At 41.3% G+C, this 18,165-nt stretch overlaps 1 protein-coding gene across 1 annotated transcript in view; it reads left to right on the top strand.

Moving 5' to 3' along the window:
• Window positions 1-519: 519 nt before the first annotated feature.
• LOC309556300 (ATP-dependent translocase ABCB1-like) overlaps window positions 520-18,165 on the top strand; it is an 80,397-nt gene continuing 62,751 nt past the window's right edge. The window contains exons 1-6 of the mRNA XM_082258741.1: window positions 520-599; window positions 8,988-9,102; window positions 11,116-11,185; window positions 12,952-13,093; window positions 16,157-16,217; window positions 17,789-17,980. Coding sequence (XP_082114867.1) covers window positions 8,999-9,102; window positions 11,116-11,185; window positions 12,952-13,093; window positions 16,157-16,217; window positions 17,789-17,980 — 569 coding nt within the window. The 5' untranslated portion in view covers window positions 520-599; window positions 8,988-8,998. The remainder of the gene's footprint in view (window positions 600-8,987; window positions 9,103-11,115; window positions 11,186-12,951; window positions 13,094-16,156; window positions 16,218-17,788; window positions 17,981-18,165) is intronic.

Below are 18,165 nucleotides of genomic sequence, written 5' to 3'. Positions count from 1 at the left end.
TAGCAAAAAATAAAAACCCAGTGGTGGTTAAATACCACCAAAAGAAATCTTTATTTGTGTGACAAAAAATAACAATTTTTTTATAGGTACAAGTGTTGCATGACTGCAATTGTCATTCAAATTGTGAAGGCGCTGAAAGCTGAACATTGGTCTGGGCAGGAAAAGGGTAAAAGTGAATATTGAAGTGGTTAAAAAGTTTAGGGACGACTGAATAAACATCTGGAATTGAAAGAAATGAATTGCCGGGATGCCAAAAGATCAGATTGAATTGTTTGTGGGTCCCATTTGTCCTTTGACAACCTCCCCGTCTGTCTTATGTAAATGTTTTCTCAAGTTAATTTGCACACAAGTGGTGAGTATTTTGGAGTCATCAGCAGTACAGAATACAGAGGACATCGTGACGTAATCCATGGTTAATGTGCACTGGGAGTAAGGCGGGGTTGGCTCCTTTCATATATAGTATTAATATTAATCCATCCCTAGAAAGGGAGGAGCTGGATTCATGACTCCGTAGCCAAATCTGGAGTATATAAACCATGAGCCAATTCATTGTAGTACAGAAGGATTTGGAATCAAGCCTTTGTTGAAGAGCATTTTAGGTAGGATTGCACAATGTTCTGTGTGATGCTTTTATGTAACTGTTTATTCTAGTTCCAGTTTTCTGTGTAGCAGCAGAAGTTTTGTGTGTAACAGTTACGGCATATCTCCCAGCTTTGTGAGATTGGAAAGAAGGACACATTATAGAACAAGGAATATAGACGAATGACATGCCCCGGCCATGCCTCCAATACGTTCTATGAGAAACAAGCCAAAAAAATAAAAAATAATTAAAAGAGTGATTTAACTCTTTAAATTTAACTTTTTTTCAACACTGCTTTCCATGATTTTGGCTTTTCAAAACAACATATAGAATTTAAAGGTTAGATAAAAAGTTTAGTAAAGCAAAACACTTTTGATGGATAAACTATACATTTTTTTTTTTTTTAACCACTTTACCACCGGAGGATTTTGCTGTCTTACGTTTGAGCCACTTTTTGCGATTCGGCGCTGTGCGACTTTAACTGACAGTTGTGCGGTCGTGCTGTACCCAAACGAAATTTACGTCCTTTTTTTCCCACAAACAGAGCTTTCTTTTGGTGGTATTTGATCACCTGTGCGATTTTTACTTTTTGCGCTATAAACAAAAAAAGAGAGTTTATTTTGAAAAAATAACAATATTTTTAATGTTTTTTTTATATGAAATTCCCCCCCCCCCAAATAAATGTAAAAATCAAAATTTTTTTACATTTTTGGCCAATTTGTTTTCTTCTACCTATGTTTGGTAAAAAAAAATCACAATAAGCGTATTTTGATTGGTTTGCGCAAAAGTTATTGCGTTTACTAACGAAGGGAAAGATTTCTGTCATTTTGGGTGTTTTTTTTTTTTTATGCGTAATGGCGACGATCTGTGATTTTTTTTGCGACATTGTGGCGGACAGATCGGACTCTTGACTGACATTTTTGACACTTTTGGGGTTACCAGTGACATTACTACAGTAATCAGTGCTATAAATATGCACTGTTACTGTAAAAATGACACTGGCAGGGAAGGGGTTAATTTTATTGGAGAGGGAGGGGTTAATGTATGCCTGGTGCTTACTAACGTGTGTGGGGGGAGGTGACTGAGTGACACAGGGACAGATCGCATGTTCAGCTATGCTGAACCCTGCAATCTGTCACTCCTTGTCACTTAGGAGATCCGCCCGCTCTGTTTACACAAGCGGGCGGATCTCCAAACTCGATTCCCCGGCGATCGGGGAAGAGCAGCGGCGATCGACGCCGCTCCTCCCCTGGCCCGACTCCCGCTGTGACTGAAAACAAGGGGGAGGAGCCCAGCGCTGTAGGTCTACGTCGCTAGACGGAATCGAGCCACTTTGCCGCAGTACAGTCCCAGTGACTGGTCGGCAAGTGGTTAATAGAGGTCCTTACATCATCTTCAAGGAAGAACAGAGAGTTTGGTTCCAAAAGCAGGACAGTTCCTCCAAATTAGGGACAGTTGGGAGGTATGTGTACCGGTACCCAAGAGGGCAAAAAAAAAGTGTAATACAGAAACTGTTTTCACCACTTAAGGACCAGAAGGTTTTGCCCCCTTAATAAACAGGCTATTTTTTGCAATTCAGCACTGCGTTACTTTACCTGACAATTGCACAGTCATGCGACGCTGTACCCTAATAAAATTGATGTCCTTTTTTTTTCTCTTTTCTCTTTTTTTTTCTCTCACATATAGAGCTTTCTTTTGGTGGTATTTGACCACCTCTGCGATTTTGATTCATTGCACTATAAACAAAAAGAAGAGCGACAATTCTGAAAAAAAAAATATATATATATATATATATATATTTTTTTTTTTTTCACATTCTGCTATATAACATTCCCAAAAAAAAAAATTAAAAATCAAATTTTTTCATCCTTTTAGGCCAATTTATATTCTGCTACATATTTTTGGTAAAAAAAAATCCCAATAAGCATACTTTGATTGGTTTGTGCAAAAGTTATCGCGTCTACAAACTAAGGGAAAGACTAATGTCATTTTTATTTATTTTTTTACTAGTAATGGCGGCGATCTGTAAGATTTTTTGCGGGACTGTGACATTGCGGCGGACAGATCGGACCCCTAACAGACATTTTTGACACTTTTGGGGGGACCAGTGAAATTACTACAGTAATCAGTGCTATAAATATGCAAATATGCACTGTTACTGTACTAATAATACAAAGTATTTCGGATACTTTGACATTCGTTACTATTGTGAATTGGAGATTCGGACACATCCAATTCTCCGAATAACAAAAATTTTGTCCAAATTTTGAATCGTATCAAAATGAATTGCACATGTCTATCACACGCTGCATTTTGCATTTGAGTTCATGCAGCATTGATGTGAACAACTATCTACAAATGTTATATGAATAAAGCCGGCACACGAAAAGGCTTCTTCCACGTAAAATTCTTTATTCCAACATGGATAGCGGTGACAACATGACAAATCTGACGCGTTTCAGCTTTACGCCTTCCTCATAATGAGGAAGGCGTAAAGCCGAAACGCATCAGCATTTGTCATGTTGTCACCGCTATCCCTGTTGGAATAAAGAATTTTACGTGAAAGAAGCCTTTTCATGTGCCGGCTTTATTCATATAACATTTGAGCACCGACACTTAGCTCTTTATCTTCTCACAGTGCGGTGGAGCTAGGGTGAGTTATTGTTTAAACTATTTACAAAATCCCTTATTGTGTCTGCCTGCCTTTATGACCTCTACTGACCACAGCTACCGGGTTCCATCTGTCCCTTTTCTGTTGTGTATGTAAAAAGCATTGAATTGATTTGTTGATATTTGCAACATAGATGGTTGTTTTTCTTACATGCATTAAAGTGGAACTTGAAGCCAACTCCGGGCAAGTAAAAAATGATCCCTTGTAGTCAGGGCTGCTGATAGAAATCGCTGGGCCCTGTACAGACTACCTAACAGGGCCCCCCCAAGAAAATATTAAATATATATTTAGCTAAAATTACAATAAAACTATTGTTAGCAGACACATATACAACATAACTCACATAATTCTTGCTAAATCCAAAAGAAAAAAAAACAATTTCATAATTAAAAATGAAGATGAGATGAAAAAAATATATAGGCTGGGCAATTGGAGCTTTGTGATCAGAGAGACAGAGGTAGAGAAACAAAATTAGAGATAACAAACTCAGGAGCAGAGCTAACATTAGAGCCAGGGCTGGGAGGGGGGTTGGTGAGGGACAACTGTACCTTTCTCAGCAGATAAAATCTGGCAGCAGGGAGAGAGAGAGAGATCAGCTTTCAGCTGCTGGAGGAAGAGTTCTGTATTTGTTGTCCAATAATAATCCCCCTCTCTGTGTGGGCCCCTCTGTGTGCTCGGGCCCCCTACAAGAGGACCGGTGCCCCCCCCCCCCATCAGCGGCCCTGCTTGTAGTGGTTTATTGTTTGTTCTTGTCTAGGGGAACAAAAAAAAATGACTTACCTGATCCTCTACGCTTCCCTGCAGCTAGACCTTTCATTTAGGGGGCCCCTTCTCACACATCCGGTTAAGTGTATTCTTTGGATTCTAGTAGATGTCAGCTGCATCCAGGCATTTACCATACAGGTAAATGCTTTGTGTATGGCTACATGCAAACAGTGATACCCACTGTCAGCCTGTTATTAGCTTTGATAGTAAATTCATATATATAATATATATACAGCGCTTAAATATACCATTCCAAGATATACAGTGCCTTGAAAAAGTATTCATACCCCTTGACATTTTCCACATTTTGTCACGTTACAACCAAAACATATATGTATTTTATTGGGATTTTATGTGATAGACCAACACAAAGTGGCACATAACTGTGAAGTGGAAGGAAAATGATAAATGGGTTTCAAATTTTTTTTCAAGAAAAAAAAAAAGAAAGTGTGGTGTGCATTTGTATTCAGCCCCCTTTACTTTGATACCAGTAAAATCTAGTGGAACCAATTGCCTTCAGAAGTCACCTAATTAGTAAATAGAGTCCACCTGTGTGTCATGTAATCTCATTATAAATATAGCTGTTCTGTGAAGCTCTCAGAGGTTTGTTAGAGAACCTTAGTGAACAAACAGCACCATGAAGGCCAAGGAACACACCAGACCGGTCAGGGATAAAGTTGTGGAGAAGTTTAAAGCAGGGTTAGGTTATAAGAAATATCCAAAGCTTTGAACATCTCACGGAGCTCTGTTAAATCCATCATCCAAAAAGGAAAAGAGTATGGCACAACTGCAAACCTACCAAGACATGGCCATCCACCTTAACTGACAGGCCGTGCAAGGAAAGCATTAATCAGAGCATTAATCAGAGAAACAGCTAAGAGGTCCATAGTAACTCTGGAGGAGCTGCAGAGAGCCACAGGTGGGATAATCTGTCCACAGCACAACTATTAGTCGTGCGCTCCACAAATCTGGCCTTTATGGAAGAGTGGCAAGAAGAAAGCCATTGTTAAGAAAAAGCCATCAGAAGTCCCGTTTGCCGTTTGTGAGAAGCCATGTGGGGGACACAGCGAGCACGTGGAAGAAGGTGCTCTGGTCAGATGAGACCAAAATTGAACTTTTTGGCCTAAAAGCATACGCTATGTGTGGTGGAAAACTAACACTGCACATCACCCTGAACACACCATCCCCATGGTGAAACATGGTGGTGGCAGCATCATGTTGTGGGGATGCTTTTCTTCAGCAGGGACAGGGAAGCTGGTCAGAGTTGATGGGAGGATGGATGGAGCCAAATACAGGGCAATCTTAGAAGAAAACCCGTTAGAGTCTGCAAGGGACTTGAGACGGGGTGGAGGTTCACCTTTCAGCAGGACAACGACCACTAAACATACAGCCAGAGCTACAATAGAATGGTTCAGATCAAAGCATATTCATGTGTTAGAATGGCCCAGTCAAAGTCCAGATCTAAATCCAATTGAGAATCTGTGGCAAGACTTGAAAATTGCTGTTCACAGGCGCTCTCCATCCAATCCGACAGAGCTTGAGATATTTTGCAAAGAAGAATGGACAAAAATTTCACTCTCTAGATGTGCAAAGCTGGTAGAGACATCCCCAAAAAGACTTGCAGCTGTAATTGTAGCGTAAGGTGGTTCTACAAAGTATTGACTCAGGGGAGCTGAATACAAATGTGCGCCACACTTTTCACATATTTATTTGTAAAAAATGTTGAAAACCATTTATCATTTTCCTTCCACTTCACAATTATGTGCCATTTTGTGTTGGTCTATCACATAAAATCCCAATAAAATACATTTTACGTTTTTGGTTGTAACATGACAAAATGTGGGAAATTTCAAGGGGTATGAATACTTTTTCAAGGCACTGTACCTAAAACAATAAGTAGCAGTTTAATCTAGGTGCATGAATACCAAATTAATCAGATATATAAAGTGCCTAGTTAAGCCATATAGGGTGCTTCACAAAACATAAGTAGCAAAAAACTGTAAACTGCTTTAAAAAACTATAAAATGCATAGCAAAAAGATGTGCTCAATGCCTCAATAAAGTGCTCCATGTATCATATAGTATTTTGTCCACATTTAGCGGTTGATTTACTAAAGGCAAATAGACTTTGCACTTTGCAAAGTGCAGTTGTACACTGCAACTGCAGTTGCTCCAGAGCTTAGTAAATGATTTAAAGCTTCACTTTGCAAAGAATACCCAATCACATTCAAGGAAAATAAAAAAAAATCATTTTTGCTTGCACATGATTGGATGATGAAAGTCAGCAGAGTTCTGCTCATTTACTAAGCTCTGGAGCAACTGCACCTTGCAGAGTGCAACTGTACTTTTCAAAAGTGCACAGTGTATGTCTCTAGTAAAACCACCCCTAGGTGTCCAAACATGGTGTCCCCCTTCCCCCTTGAGTGTCAGTGAGTACTGAGTACATGAGTGTCAGTGAGTACTGAGTACCTGAGTGTCAGTGAGTACTGAGTACCTGAGTGTCAGTGAGTACTGAGTACCTGATTGTCAGTGAGTGCCTGAGTGTCAGTGAGTACTGAGTGCCTGAGTGTCAGTGAGTACTGAGTGCCTGAGTGTCAGTGAGTACTGAGTGCCTGAGTGTCAGTGAGTACTGAGTGCCTGAGTGTCAGTGAGTACTGAGTACATGAGTGTCAGTGAGTACTGAGTACATGAGTGTCAGTGAGTACTGAGTGCCTGAGTGTCAGTGAGTACTGAGTACATGAGTGTCAGTGAGTACTGAGTACATGAGTGTCAGTGAGTACTGAGTGCCTGAGTGTCAGTGAGTACTGAGTACATGAGTGTCAGTGAGTACTGAGTACATGAGTGTCAGTGAGTACTGAGTACCTGAGTGTCAGTGAGTACTGAGTACATGAGTGTCAGTGAGTACTGAGTACCTGAGTGTCAGTGAGTACTGAGTACATGAGTGTCAGTGAGTACTGAGTACCTGAGTGTCAAGGAGTACTGAGTACATGAGTGTCAGTGAGTACTGAGTACCTGAGTGTCAGTGAGTACTGAGTACATGAGTGTCAGTGAGTACTGAGTACCTGAGTGTCAAGGAGTACTGAGTACATGAGTGTCAGTGAGTACTGAGTACCTGAGTGTCAAGGAGTACTGAGTACCTGAGTGTCAGTGAGTACTGAGTACATGAGTGTCAGTGAGTACTGAGTACATGAGTGTCAGTAAGTACTGAGTACATGAGTGTCAGTGAGTACTGAGTACATGAGTGTCAGTGAGTACTGAGTACATGAGTGTCAGTGAGTACTGAGTACCTGAGTGTCAAGGAGTACTGAGTACCTGAGTGTCAGTGAGTACTGAGTACCTGAGTGTCAAGGAGTACTGAGTACCTGAGTGTCAGTGAGTACTGAGTACCTGAGTGTCAAGGAGTACTGAGTACCTGAGTGTCAGTGAGTACTAAGTACCTGATTGTCAGTGAGTGCCTGAGTGTCAGTGAGTACTGAGTGCCTGAGTGTCAGTGAATACTGAGTGCCTGAGTGTCAGTGAGTGCCTGAGTGTCAGTGAATAATGAGTGCCTGAGTGTCAGTGAATACTGAGTGCCTGAGTGTCAGTGAGTGCCTGAGTGTCAGTGAATAATGAGTGCCTGAGTGTCAGTGAATACTGAGTGCCTGAGTGTCAGTGAGTGCCTGAGTGTCAGTGAATACTGAGTGCCTGAGTGTCAGTGAATACTGAGTGCCTGATTGTCAGTGAGTGCCTGAGTGTCAGTGAATACTGAGTGCCTGAGTGTCAGTGAGTGCCTGAGTGTCAGTGAATACTGAGTGCCTGATTGTCAGTGAGTGCCTGAGTGTCAGTGAATAATGAGTGCCTGAGTGTCAGTGAATACTGAGTGCCTGAGTGTCAGTGAGTGCCTGAGTGTCAGTGAATACTGAGTGCCTGAGTGTCAGTGAATACTGAGTGCCTGATTGTCAGTGAGTGCCTGAGTGTCAGTGAATACTGAGTGCCTGAGTGTCAGTGAGTGCCTGAGTGTCAGTGAATACTGAGTGCCTGATTGTCAGTGAGTGCCTGAGTGTCAGTGGCATGCAATGCCAAGCCGCTGAAAGCAAAGCCAACAAAATACTGGCATGTATAAAAAAGGGGATTCACTTTAGAAATAAAGAGATTATTCTCCCACTTTATAAGACTCTGGTTCGGCCGCATCTGGAGTATTCCGTCCAGTTCTGGGCACTGATCCTCAGAAATTATGTGCTAGAACTGGAGAGAGTCCAGAGAAGGGCAACAAAGATAATTAGGGGAATGGAGGACATCAGCTATGAGGAAAGACTACATTCATTGAACTTATTCTCTCTGGAGAAGAGACGCTTGAGAGGGGATATGATATCAATGTACAAATACTGTACTGGTGATGACCCTAGCATAATGAGCAAACTTTTCAGAGTAAGGGAATACAATAAGACACGTGGCCACTCACTAAAACTAGAGGAAAAACGGTTTAACCTTAAAATACGTAAGGGGTTCTTTACTGTAAGAGCAGTAAAGATGTGGAATTCTCTTCCACAAGCAGTGGTATCAGCAGGGAGCATCGATAGTTTAAAAAACTATTAGAGGGTCACCTTAAAGACCACAACATAAAGGGGCATACAATGTACGGTTAACAGCAAACACACACACACATACATCATAGGTTGAACTGGATGGACTGGTGTCTTTTTTCAATGTCACAATCTATGTAACTATGTAACATAACCATCAATTATCTCCTCTCCACGTGAATTGCTTCCACTTTCACAGCTCACTCAAATCTTCTGACCCACCAATCCTGGGCTAGCTTTTGCTCAAAAAGCCAGAGGTTTCCAACAGTTACTTAGTCCATGATATGGGGTATGTAGGGCTGTTTCTTTACTTTTGGTGTCCTTCTTTAACATCTGAGAAATAAGTATGACTAAGGGAGGTTTTCTTTGTTTCTGCAGTTTTGCATGAATAAGATATTTGTACTTTGTAGGTGCTGAAGAGATGGCAGGTAAGCAGAGCACTGGAGAAAATGGCGTGAATGGGAAAAGTCAAGTCAACGGGCCAGAAGAAGAAACCATGACCATTGAAGATCCCAGTCCAAACAGGTGATTTATTTAGTCAGTAACCAGATTACTGTTTGCAGTTGCTTTGATATTTAACTTTGCCAAGCATACACGGATAGTAAGAGATACATTCACAATAATGTACATTTGTTTTTAACTATTTATTTTTATAATCTGTTTCAGAGAAAGTAACAGGGCCGTACAGGGCCTAATGTAAAACGTCTGACACAGAGTGATATTTGTATTACTGCGCAATAAGATTTGAACTGACCAGAGGAATGTCAGCTAAGCTAGAATCTGATTAGTTGCTAGGCTAAAAATGGTCTCAAATGCACAGCAACTCTGCCTGTGCGTAGAGTGTATTTTCCCGACCATGAACATGTCATGTGTGCATGCATGGGTAAATACCAATGCAATGAAATATCAGCATTTGTACGAGAACAGGGCCATACAGCTTTCTACTTCTAAGACAGGCTGCATGCTCCAACTGTGGCTCTTGGAACTTGAAAAAACAAAATGCTAGCCATATTTTATGCCTTTAATACCACAGTGTGCATGAACCATAAAGATTTAAGATTTTTACCCTTTTCGTAATTTCATGTTTTCCCTAACATGTCTGTAGCACTTTCCATGTGCAGGACCTACTTGGTAATTTAGGTTCTCTGTGCCTGACTCCAAGAACAACCTCAGCCCCTCTGTCACATCTGGTTGAATAAAAGTTACTGCAAGTAGCCATAAATAGACCTTTAAACCTTTAACTCGGCTGTGACTTAGCACCAGGAAATGGACACAAGACCCTTTTGTGGTAAATTAACTCAATGTATTGGTATGGGTTAGAATAAATGGTGATTTGATCATAAATGAACACACAGAAGGTAGGCTCAGACACAGTCCACTAGACAGTATAATCACTATGCCAAAGTAACTTAGAATACAGTTCTGTACCATTAGACTGGGATTAACTCATGAATCTGCAAAGTTAGCAATAAATAGTGCATATAAGCATTAATTGCAATGTGAATAATATTACTATAACTAATCTAGAATGTACTCTAGGAGAATGGCTAGGATATGGTGCAATGTCTTCTGAGAGGTAACACTTAGCATAAGCAATAGGTAACAGTCTCAGAATAGCAGCTGTAAAGAGACAGTCTTTAGAGCTAACTCTTTAGCCGGGTAGTGTTGGGGCCCAGTTGTACCATTGGTGCACATGAGAATAATCTCCCAGTTAAGCCTGCAGGCAGCAATAAAGCTACTAGATGGCTGTATGGTCAGTTTCTAAAGAGCCTAGTCTCTTACCAGCAGATAGTAAATCCCCACAGCATCTGTTCACTAGTCTCAGCGATGTTGCAGCTCACCATTCGGTCACACACATCAATTAGCCCACTCTCTACTCTGCACCCAGGTGACTCTGTCTGTTGGCACCCCTGAACTCAGCATTCCAGATCCTGCTCAGGCAGATGATATGCAGCAGTGGTGGTGCACACTGGACAGCAATGTGCACTCTCCAGTCTCCCTCATGGCAAGAGGAGGTTGGGGCCTGTAGAGAGAAAATGCAGGTGTTTCCCCTCCTCCTGGCGATTTCCCTCTGGGAAATGCAATTCAAAAGCTCTTAATTACAGAAGAGTCTCCCTCCTCTGGACTACAGTTCCCTCTTACTTTCCATTCTTAGCCAAACACTTGGCTACCAGTCCTTTCTCACACTGACTGCTACTAGAAGGTTTTTCCTTCTTTAACACCATTTGAGCAATCCCAGTAGCAAGAAAAGTATCCCATGAGCTGCACATTGCTGCAAGTCCACTGTAAAGGATATACGGCAGTCTCAGCCAGGGCTCCAACCAAGCCACCCCCTCAGCGCGTTTACAGCATCCCAGCTCCATTTTTAACATCTTAAAGATGTTACGAATGTACCAAGTAATTACACTGCAATAATTCTAGTCTAGTCCAAGCAATGTTTTGTAGAGTTTAGTTCCACTTTAATATAAATATATATATAACCAGAAAAAGGTACCTATTTAAGTTGGGTAACAAAAAAAATTCCTTTTTTTTTTGCAGAGAAAAGAAAAGCTTTTTCACCAAGTTCAAGAAAAAAGAAAAAGCCAAAATGGTGGGACCACTCACAATGGTAAGGATCAAAGGTATCAATATGGGTCTCAAGATTAAAAACATCCAGGGCACTGAGTTACTTACAAATGAAAAACAAAAAAATGAAGAACACTTTTGCTGCTCATAGCAACTGATCAGCTTCCAACTGTCAATTTTAGTGCTGAGTTGAAAATTAAGTATCCTGATTGGTTGCTATGGACAGAATTTTCATACAGCACCTAAAATAATAAAATTTAATTTACCAAGGTCCATAGAGATTTCACCAATAGAGTCCCACAGAGATATAAGAAACTGACAGCAGGTTTTACTCTCCAGAATCTAATAAAAAAACTAAAATATCAAATTTAGGTGGACTGACACTTAAATTATCTTTTTGCTACAAGAAAACAACAGCAATATGTTTCTATATTCATTAAAGTGGTTATAAAGCCTAATCATTTTTTACTTTAATGCATTCCTTGCATTAAAGTGATTGCAAAGTCTCGTTTTTTGTTTTTTTTAAATAGTAAACATGTTGTACTTATCTCCTCTGTGCAGTTGGTTTTGCCCAGATCCTCCTCTTCTTGGGTCCCACTTTGCTGCTGCTAGCCCCTCCCTTCAGTCGAGTGCCCCTACAGCAAGCAGCTTGCTATGGGGGCACCCGGGCCGGGCTGCAACTCTGTGGGTCCATTCAGACATGGAGCTGCCATTCCCCCCCTCTTCTGGTTGGCTGACTGACTTTGATTGAAAGCTGTGGGAGACAATGGCGCAGCTGTTGGTTTCAGCCAATCAGGAGGGAGATTCCTGAATGGCCGAGGGTCTCATGGACTTCGCTGGACAGAGAGGGGACTCAGGTAAGTATTGGGGGTGCTGGCGAGGCTGCTTCACACAGAATACTTTTTATCCTAATACCTAGAATGCATTAAGATAAAAAAAAAACCTTTTGCCTTTACAACTCCTTTAAGGTAAAAAATGTTTAGGTGTCAGCAATCCCCCTCACCGTCCCCCCCACCTTTTACTTACCTGAGCCCTCATTCGATCCAGCACTGTGCACATCTGCAGCTCTTCCCTCCCCTCACTTCCAGGTCTCGCTGGCTTTGCTGGGGCATTGGAAACCATTTCTCCCAGTGCTGTCAATCCAAGCCAGTGATGGGGGGGGCGGCAAAAAAAAGGAGGTTCACGGCTGCTCTGTGCAATCTCATTGCACAGAGCAGGTGAGTATAGACATGTTTGTTATTTTGTTATTTTGTTTTTCAAATATACCTTTACAATCACTTCAAGCTACAATTAGGCCATAATGCCCAGTAGTTTCAGCTCTCTTTGGCTCTCCTTGTTGAAAATAATGATTGTCATAGCAAAGAGCAGTCAATGGAACTTTATTCCCCTTTAACACATCTAGAGGCCCTTTATGAGTAAAGCTAACTATACACTAGTAGATTTTCAAAGGAACATTCGTGCAAAAATTCTTTGGACATTCGATGAGTGGAAGAATGTAAGTTAAAAGTGCTTCAAAAATTGTGTTTAACATTTATTTCGTAATTATTATAATTTTCCAAAACAAAAACCACATACATTCTTTGAAATTCATTCTTTAGAGAAAGGTTTTCCATCCTGATCCTTTGAATTCTCTTGTCACTGTGGTCTAAAATGAATTTTACCCCATTAACAATTTTACTCTCTAGTGTAGAGCCAGCTTGAAATGAATTTTGTTTAGATTTCTCCTGTCTGTTGCAAAGTGATATCTGTCTGCTGTGACTGCTTTCTCTCCTCTGTTAAATAAGTTGCTATGTTTTTTGTATTTCTCAGTTCCGGTACTCCGGGCCCCTGGATTGGCTGTTGATGCTCGTTGGGACGATCGCAGCAGTTGCCCACGGAGCTGCCCTCCCTCTCATGACAATTATATTTGGGGATATGACAAACAGTTTTGTTTCTGAAGGCAAAGATACAAGTAAGTGCCTTTGTCAGTTGAGATATGCTAAAAATGCATTTAAAGATGCACTCCAAGCAGATATAAAAGAGAAATATTGCAACTCTGCATTCAATAATACAACCCTACTGTTTTAAATGCAAGCAGTGTCAGTACACAATATTGTCAAAAGTATTGGGACGCCTGCCTTTACACACACATGAACTTTAACCACTTTAAGACCGGAAGGTTTTGCCCCTTTAATGACCAGGCCCTATTTTGCAATTTGGCACTGCGTTACTTTAACAGACAATTGCGTGGTCGTGCGATGCTGTACCCAAACAAAATTTATGTCCTTTTTTTCCCACAAATAGAGCTTTCTTCTGGGGGTATTTGATCACCTGTGCGATTTTTATTTTTTGCGCTATAAACAAAAAAAGAGCAACAATTCTGCAAAAAAAAATATATATATATATTTTTCACATTCTGCAATATAACATTCTCAAAAAAAAATTAAAAAATCAAAATTTTTTAACATTTTAGGCCAATTTGTTTTCTGCTACATATTTTTGGTACAAAAATCGCAATAAGTGTATTTTGATTGGTTTGCACAAAAGTTATCATGTCTACTAACTACGGGAAAGATTTATGTAATTTTTGTTGTTTTTTTTTTTTTTTTTTTTACTAGTAATGGTGGGGATCTGCGATTTTTTGCGGGACTGCGACATTGCGGCAGACAGATTGAACCCCTAACTGACATTTTTGACACTTTTGGGGGTACCAGTGACATTACTACATTATACAGTGCTAAAAATATGCAATGTTACTGTCAGGGAAGGGGTTAACCCTGTTGGTGATCAAGGGGTTAAATGTAAGCCTAGGGGGGGTGAGTCTAACTGTGGGGGGGTGGGCTTGTGAAATGATCACAGAGACATGTGATCCTATATAGAAGGATCACATGAGCTCTGTGATCATCCCAGTGAGAAGGACGGTCGGCTCGCCCCCTAGCTGCCTTCAGGTGAGTGACGTAGATCTACGTCATTTTGCCTGTAGGAGCCAGCCTGCCGCAGTAAATACACAGAAGACGGTCGGCAAGTGGTTAATGGCATCCCAGTCTTAGTCTGTAGGGTTTAATATTGAGTTGGCCCACCCTTTGCAGCTATAACAGCTTCAACTCTTCTGGGAAGGCTGTCCACCAGGTTTAGGAGTGTGTCTATGGGAGTGTTTGAGAACAGGAGGAGACAGCAGCGCCAATCTGAGTGTAGCATATGAGATTTATTTAAAAGGTAATGCACTCACAATATAGGAGGTGAACGACAGCATGTAACAGACAGTGCAATGCTTTATATTCATCCCGGAAGGCTGTATAGGTGTGCCAGTAACCAGATGCAGCTGCGCTAGTGGTGTCCAGAGCTCCAAGGCTGCCGGGCAGGCACGGGACTGAGAGCTGTGACATAACCGGATCAGGACCGCAGAGGACGTAGCGGCATGCATTCGGAGCATGTGTGTACCTTCTTCAGGCCACCCAGCGGCCATGTGTACTGAGGCTTTTGTACTGATCCAAATCATTTGGTGGAGGGGGGATTATGGTGTGGGGTTGTTTTTCAGGGGTTGGCCTTGGCCCCTTAGTTCCAGTGAAGGGAACTCTTACGGCATCAGCATACCAAGACATTTTGAACAATTTCATGCTCCCAACTTTGTGGGAACAGTTTGGGGATGGCCCCTTCCTGTTCCAACATGACTGCGCACCAGTGCACAAACCATGGTCCATAAAGACATGAAGGAGTTTCTACTTTCTTCTCAAATCAGCCTGAACACACCATCCCCACCGTGAAAAATGGTGGTGGCAGCATCATGTGGTGGGGATGCTTTTCTTCAGCAGGGACAGGGAAGCTGGTCAGAGTTGATGGGAAGATGGATGGAGCCAAATACAGGGCAATCTTGGAAGAAAACCTGTTAGAGTCTGCAAAAGACTTGAGACTGGGGCGGAGGTTCACCTTCCAGCAGGACAACGATCCTAAACATACAGCCAGAGCTACAATGGAATGGTTTAGATCAAAGCATATTTATGTGTTAAAATGGCCCAGTCAAAGTCCAGACCTAAATCCAATTGAGAATCTGTTGCAAGACTTGAAAATTGCTGATCACAGACGCTCTCCATCCAATCTGAAAGAGCTTGTGCTATTTTGAAAAGAAGAATGGGCAAAAATGTTACTCTAGATGTGCAAAGCTGGTAGAGACATCCCCAAAAAGACTTGCAGATGTAAGTGCAGTGAAAGATGGTTATACAAAGTATTGACTCAGGGGGGCAGAATACAAATGCACGCCACACTTTTCACATATTTATTTGTAAAAAAATTTAAAAAACATTTATCATTTTCCTTTGACTTCACAATTATGTGCCACTTTGTGTTGGTCTATCACAAAAAAATCCCAATTTATGTTTTTGGTTGTAACATGACAAAATGTGGAAAATTTCAAGAGGTATGAATACTTTTTCAAGGCACTGTATATCTTGGAAACCAAAATTACTCTTATTAGGACTTTGAAGGCAACTTCTAATATAGAGATAGGATTAAAATATCCACATTTTATTTCCTCAATTTTAAAATGTTAAAACCACATATATTTACATTAAGTATAGTATAAAAATGTTTTACAGTAATGAGTTACAACATCAGTGAATGTGGTCCAGATGGTATCCCCCGCAGCTGATGATTAACTTGCAGCCATTAGGTTTACTGATTGACCCCCTCAACTTGGGGACTTCAACGCGTTTCGAAAAGTATTTAACAATTATCTTCCTCAGGGATAAGATACCATTCTGAAACATAAATTATATTTTACTATCAGAGATATTACACTTTACACATACAGTAGCAATTTGACCAACATAGTACATTCAAAAAGCTTGCATAATTGTGTTGTACTAATCTTGTATGGAAAAGGATGTCCAGCTCCATATAAGGAAACTCTCAAGTTGCCAGGACCCTCAAGTATGTATGCAAAGACCACCATTCATTGTATTGCCAGCTGCTGAAGCCTATAACCGTTAATAAAAATAATAATAATGATCGTGCCAGTAATTATTTCATTCATCTTTAGAAAATATGTCAACAGAAGCTGAGGGGAATATAACAGAATCACTGCAAGAACAAATGACCACGTAAGTGATATTTCCTGATTGCATTATACACAAGTTTTAATACATCATAAAAAGTGTTAGATCTGTTGAGCCACTCCACATGGACAGGCCACTATGAACTTGTGGGTGGGTGCAGCATGGTGTGGTGATAATAACTCACACTCAGTCCAGGTGCAATCAGCAGAACTTGTATTGCAGTAAAGACAAAACAGCTAACAACAAGTGGGAGAGGGCTCAACCGGGAGCACTAATGCATGTAGTGGAGCAGGTATCAGCCGAACTGACAGCATCGGCCTGGAAGGGCAGAATGTGGCCTGGCTGTTTCATGCCCTAATGGGAAGATGTCCAAGGAAATTGTGAGCCCTACACTTTCCCTTCTCGTCTGGAAAATTTCCCCGCAGCTAATACTGTGCCTGACAGACGGGAGACCTGTCCCTACACTACCCACTTGTGAATGGGTGCCAAAAACTGGGGAGCAGGGACTTAATACCTTGGAGCTGGCAGGTGGCAGCCCCTTAAGGGGTTTTACATGCCGGGAGGCAGGGTGGGTCTAAGGTCATGTGACCGCCGTGATTGGCTGTCACAGCAGTCACATGATTGAAAATCTTGGCCCAGGTGCCGAGAGGCCGCATTTTTGCATACAACCGGCACCAAGGAGTTAAAAAGAGTCTGCTGGCCCAAGATTGCCACCAAGGGTCACCTGGATGCAGCGCAGCCAACTGGAATGCTGCCCCAGGGAAAACCACAGAGAAACAGAATTTCCCCTGACTTCCTCTCTAAGCTGTGATGCCGCTCTGGTCGGGCGCCACCTACAGAGGAGGATGCAGACTGCACCTGCCTACAAACTACTTGGAGTGTATCCAAACCAAGAAACAGAAATGTAATTTTTAGATGTAGTGGCTGTAATTTCTTTTTTTCTTCAGAATTTTTTTTCCCCTTATTTTCATCTGGTGATCCTGGGAATAACCTGTCCTAGGATGGCTAAGCTTATTCCTGTGGTGTATCTATGGCTGCCACTAGTAACGAGCTTGGGTTTGGTCCGAAATCCTGAAGTAAGCCATCATTGATGGGTAAAAGACATGTGATCAGAACATTTCCTGCCCCATAGCTGTGCCTATACAAAGAGGTGGGGATGCTTGTGATATCATTGACCTAATATGGCAATGTTGCTATATTAGGTCAGTGATGTCACTTTGTTGACATGTAGCTGAGGAACGGGGAATGTTCTGACCTCAGCTGGTTGGCCCATCAATGACAGCTTACTTAGTAGTTTGGCTAAACCCAAGCTCACCGCAATTTGCCACCCAGGTTGGACTTCGAACATGTCTGCCTTTGTTCATCTTCATTACATGTTGAACACATAGTGTTCAAAAATAATTGGGACTTTATATGAGATGTGGCCAGTTTACAAATGATGATGTAAATAATAATTCATATACACATGCTGGTTAGCACAAAACAAGTATATAATTGATTAACATCACGTATTTATTAGTATATCCATGACAGTTAACATCACAGTACATATACAATGCAACAGAAATGTTGGCTCTGTATAAAGTCATAAATTAATGTTTATGTCCCCTTGCCAGGTTTGCCTATTACTACACCGGTCTAGGAGGAGGGGCTCTGATTGCTGCCTACTTTCAGATCTCATGCTGGACACTGGCTGCTGGACGGCAAAGTAAGAAGATCAGACAGAACTTTTTCCATGCTGTGCTGAGGCAGGATATCAGCTGGTTCGATGTCAGCGACGCCGGACAACTAAACTCCAGAATAAGCGAGTGAGAACACAGTTTATTTGACTGAGGGTATATCTTGTAAAGCCTAGCTCCAGGAATACTATCACTTTAAATAGTCTGTTTGGACCAAGCTTGCCAAAATACATTATTTAAAGTGATAGTATTCCTGGAATTAGGGTTTAAAGCAAAAGCATATTTTTTTTTTTAAATCAGTCACCTGACTTATA

Source organism: Pelophylax lessonae, assembly GCF_965119305.1.
Source record: "Pelophylax lessonae genome assembly, chromosome: 5".
In the NCBI taxonomy this organism is placed as follows: Eukaryota; Metazoa; Chordata; class Amphibia; order Anura; family Ranidae; genus Pelophylax; species Pelophylax lessonae.
Note: the sequence above shows the minus strand (reverse complement) of the source record. Positions and strands in the feature narration are given on the sequence as shown.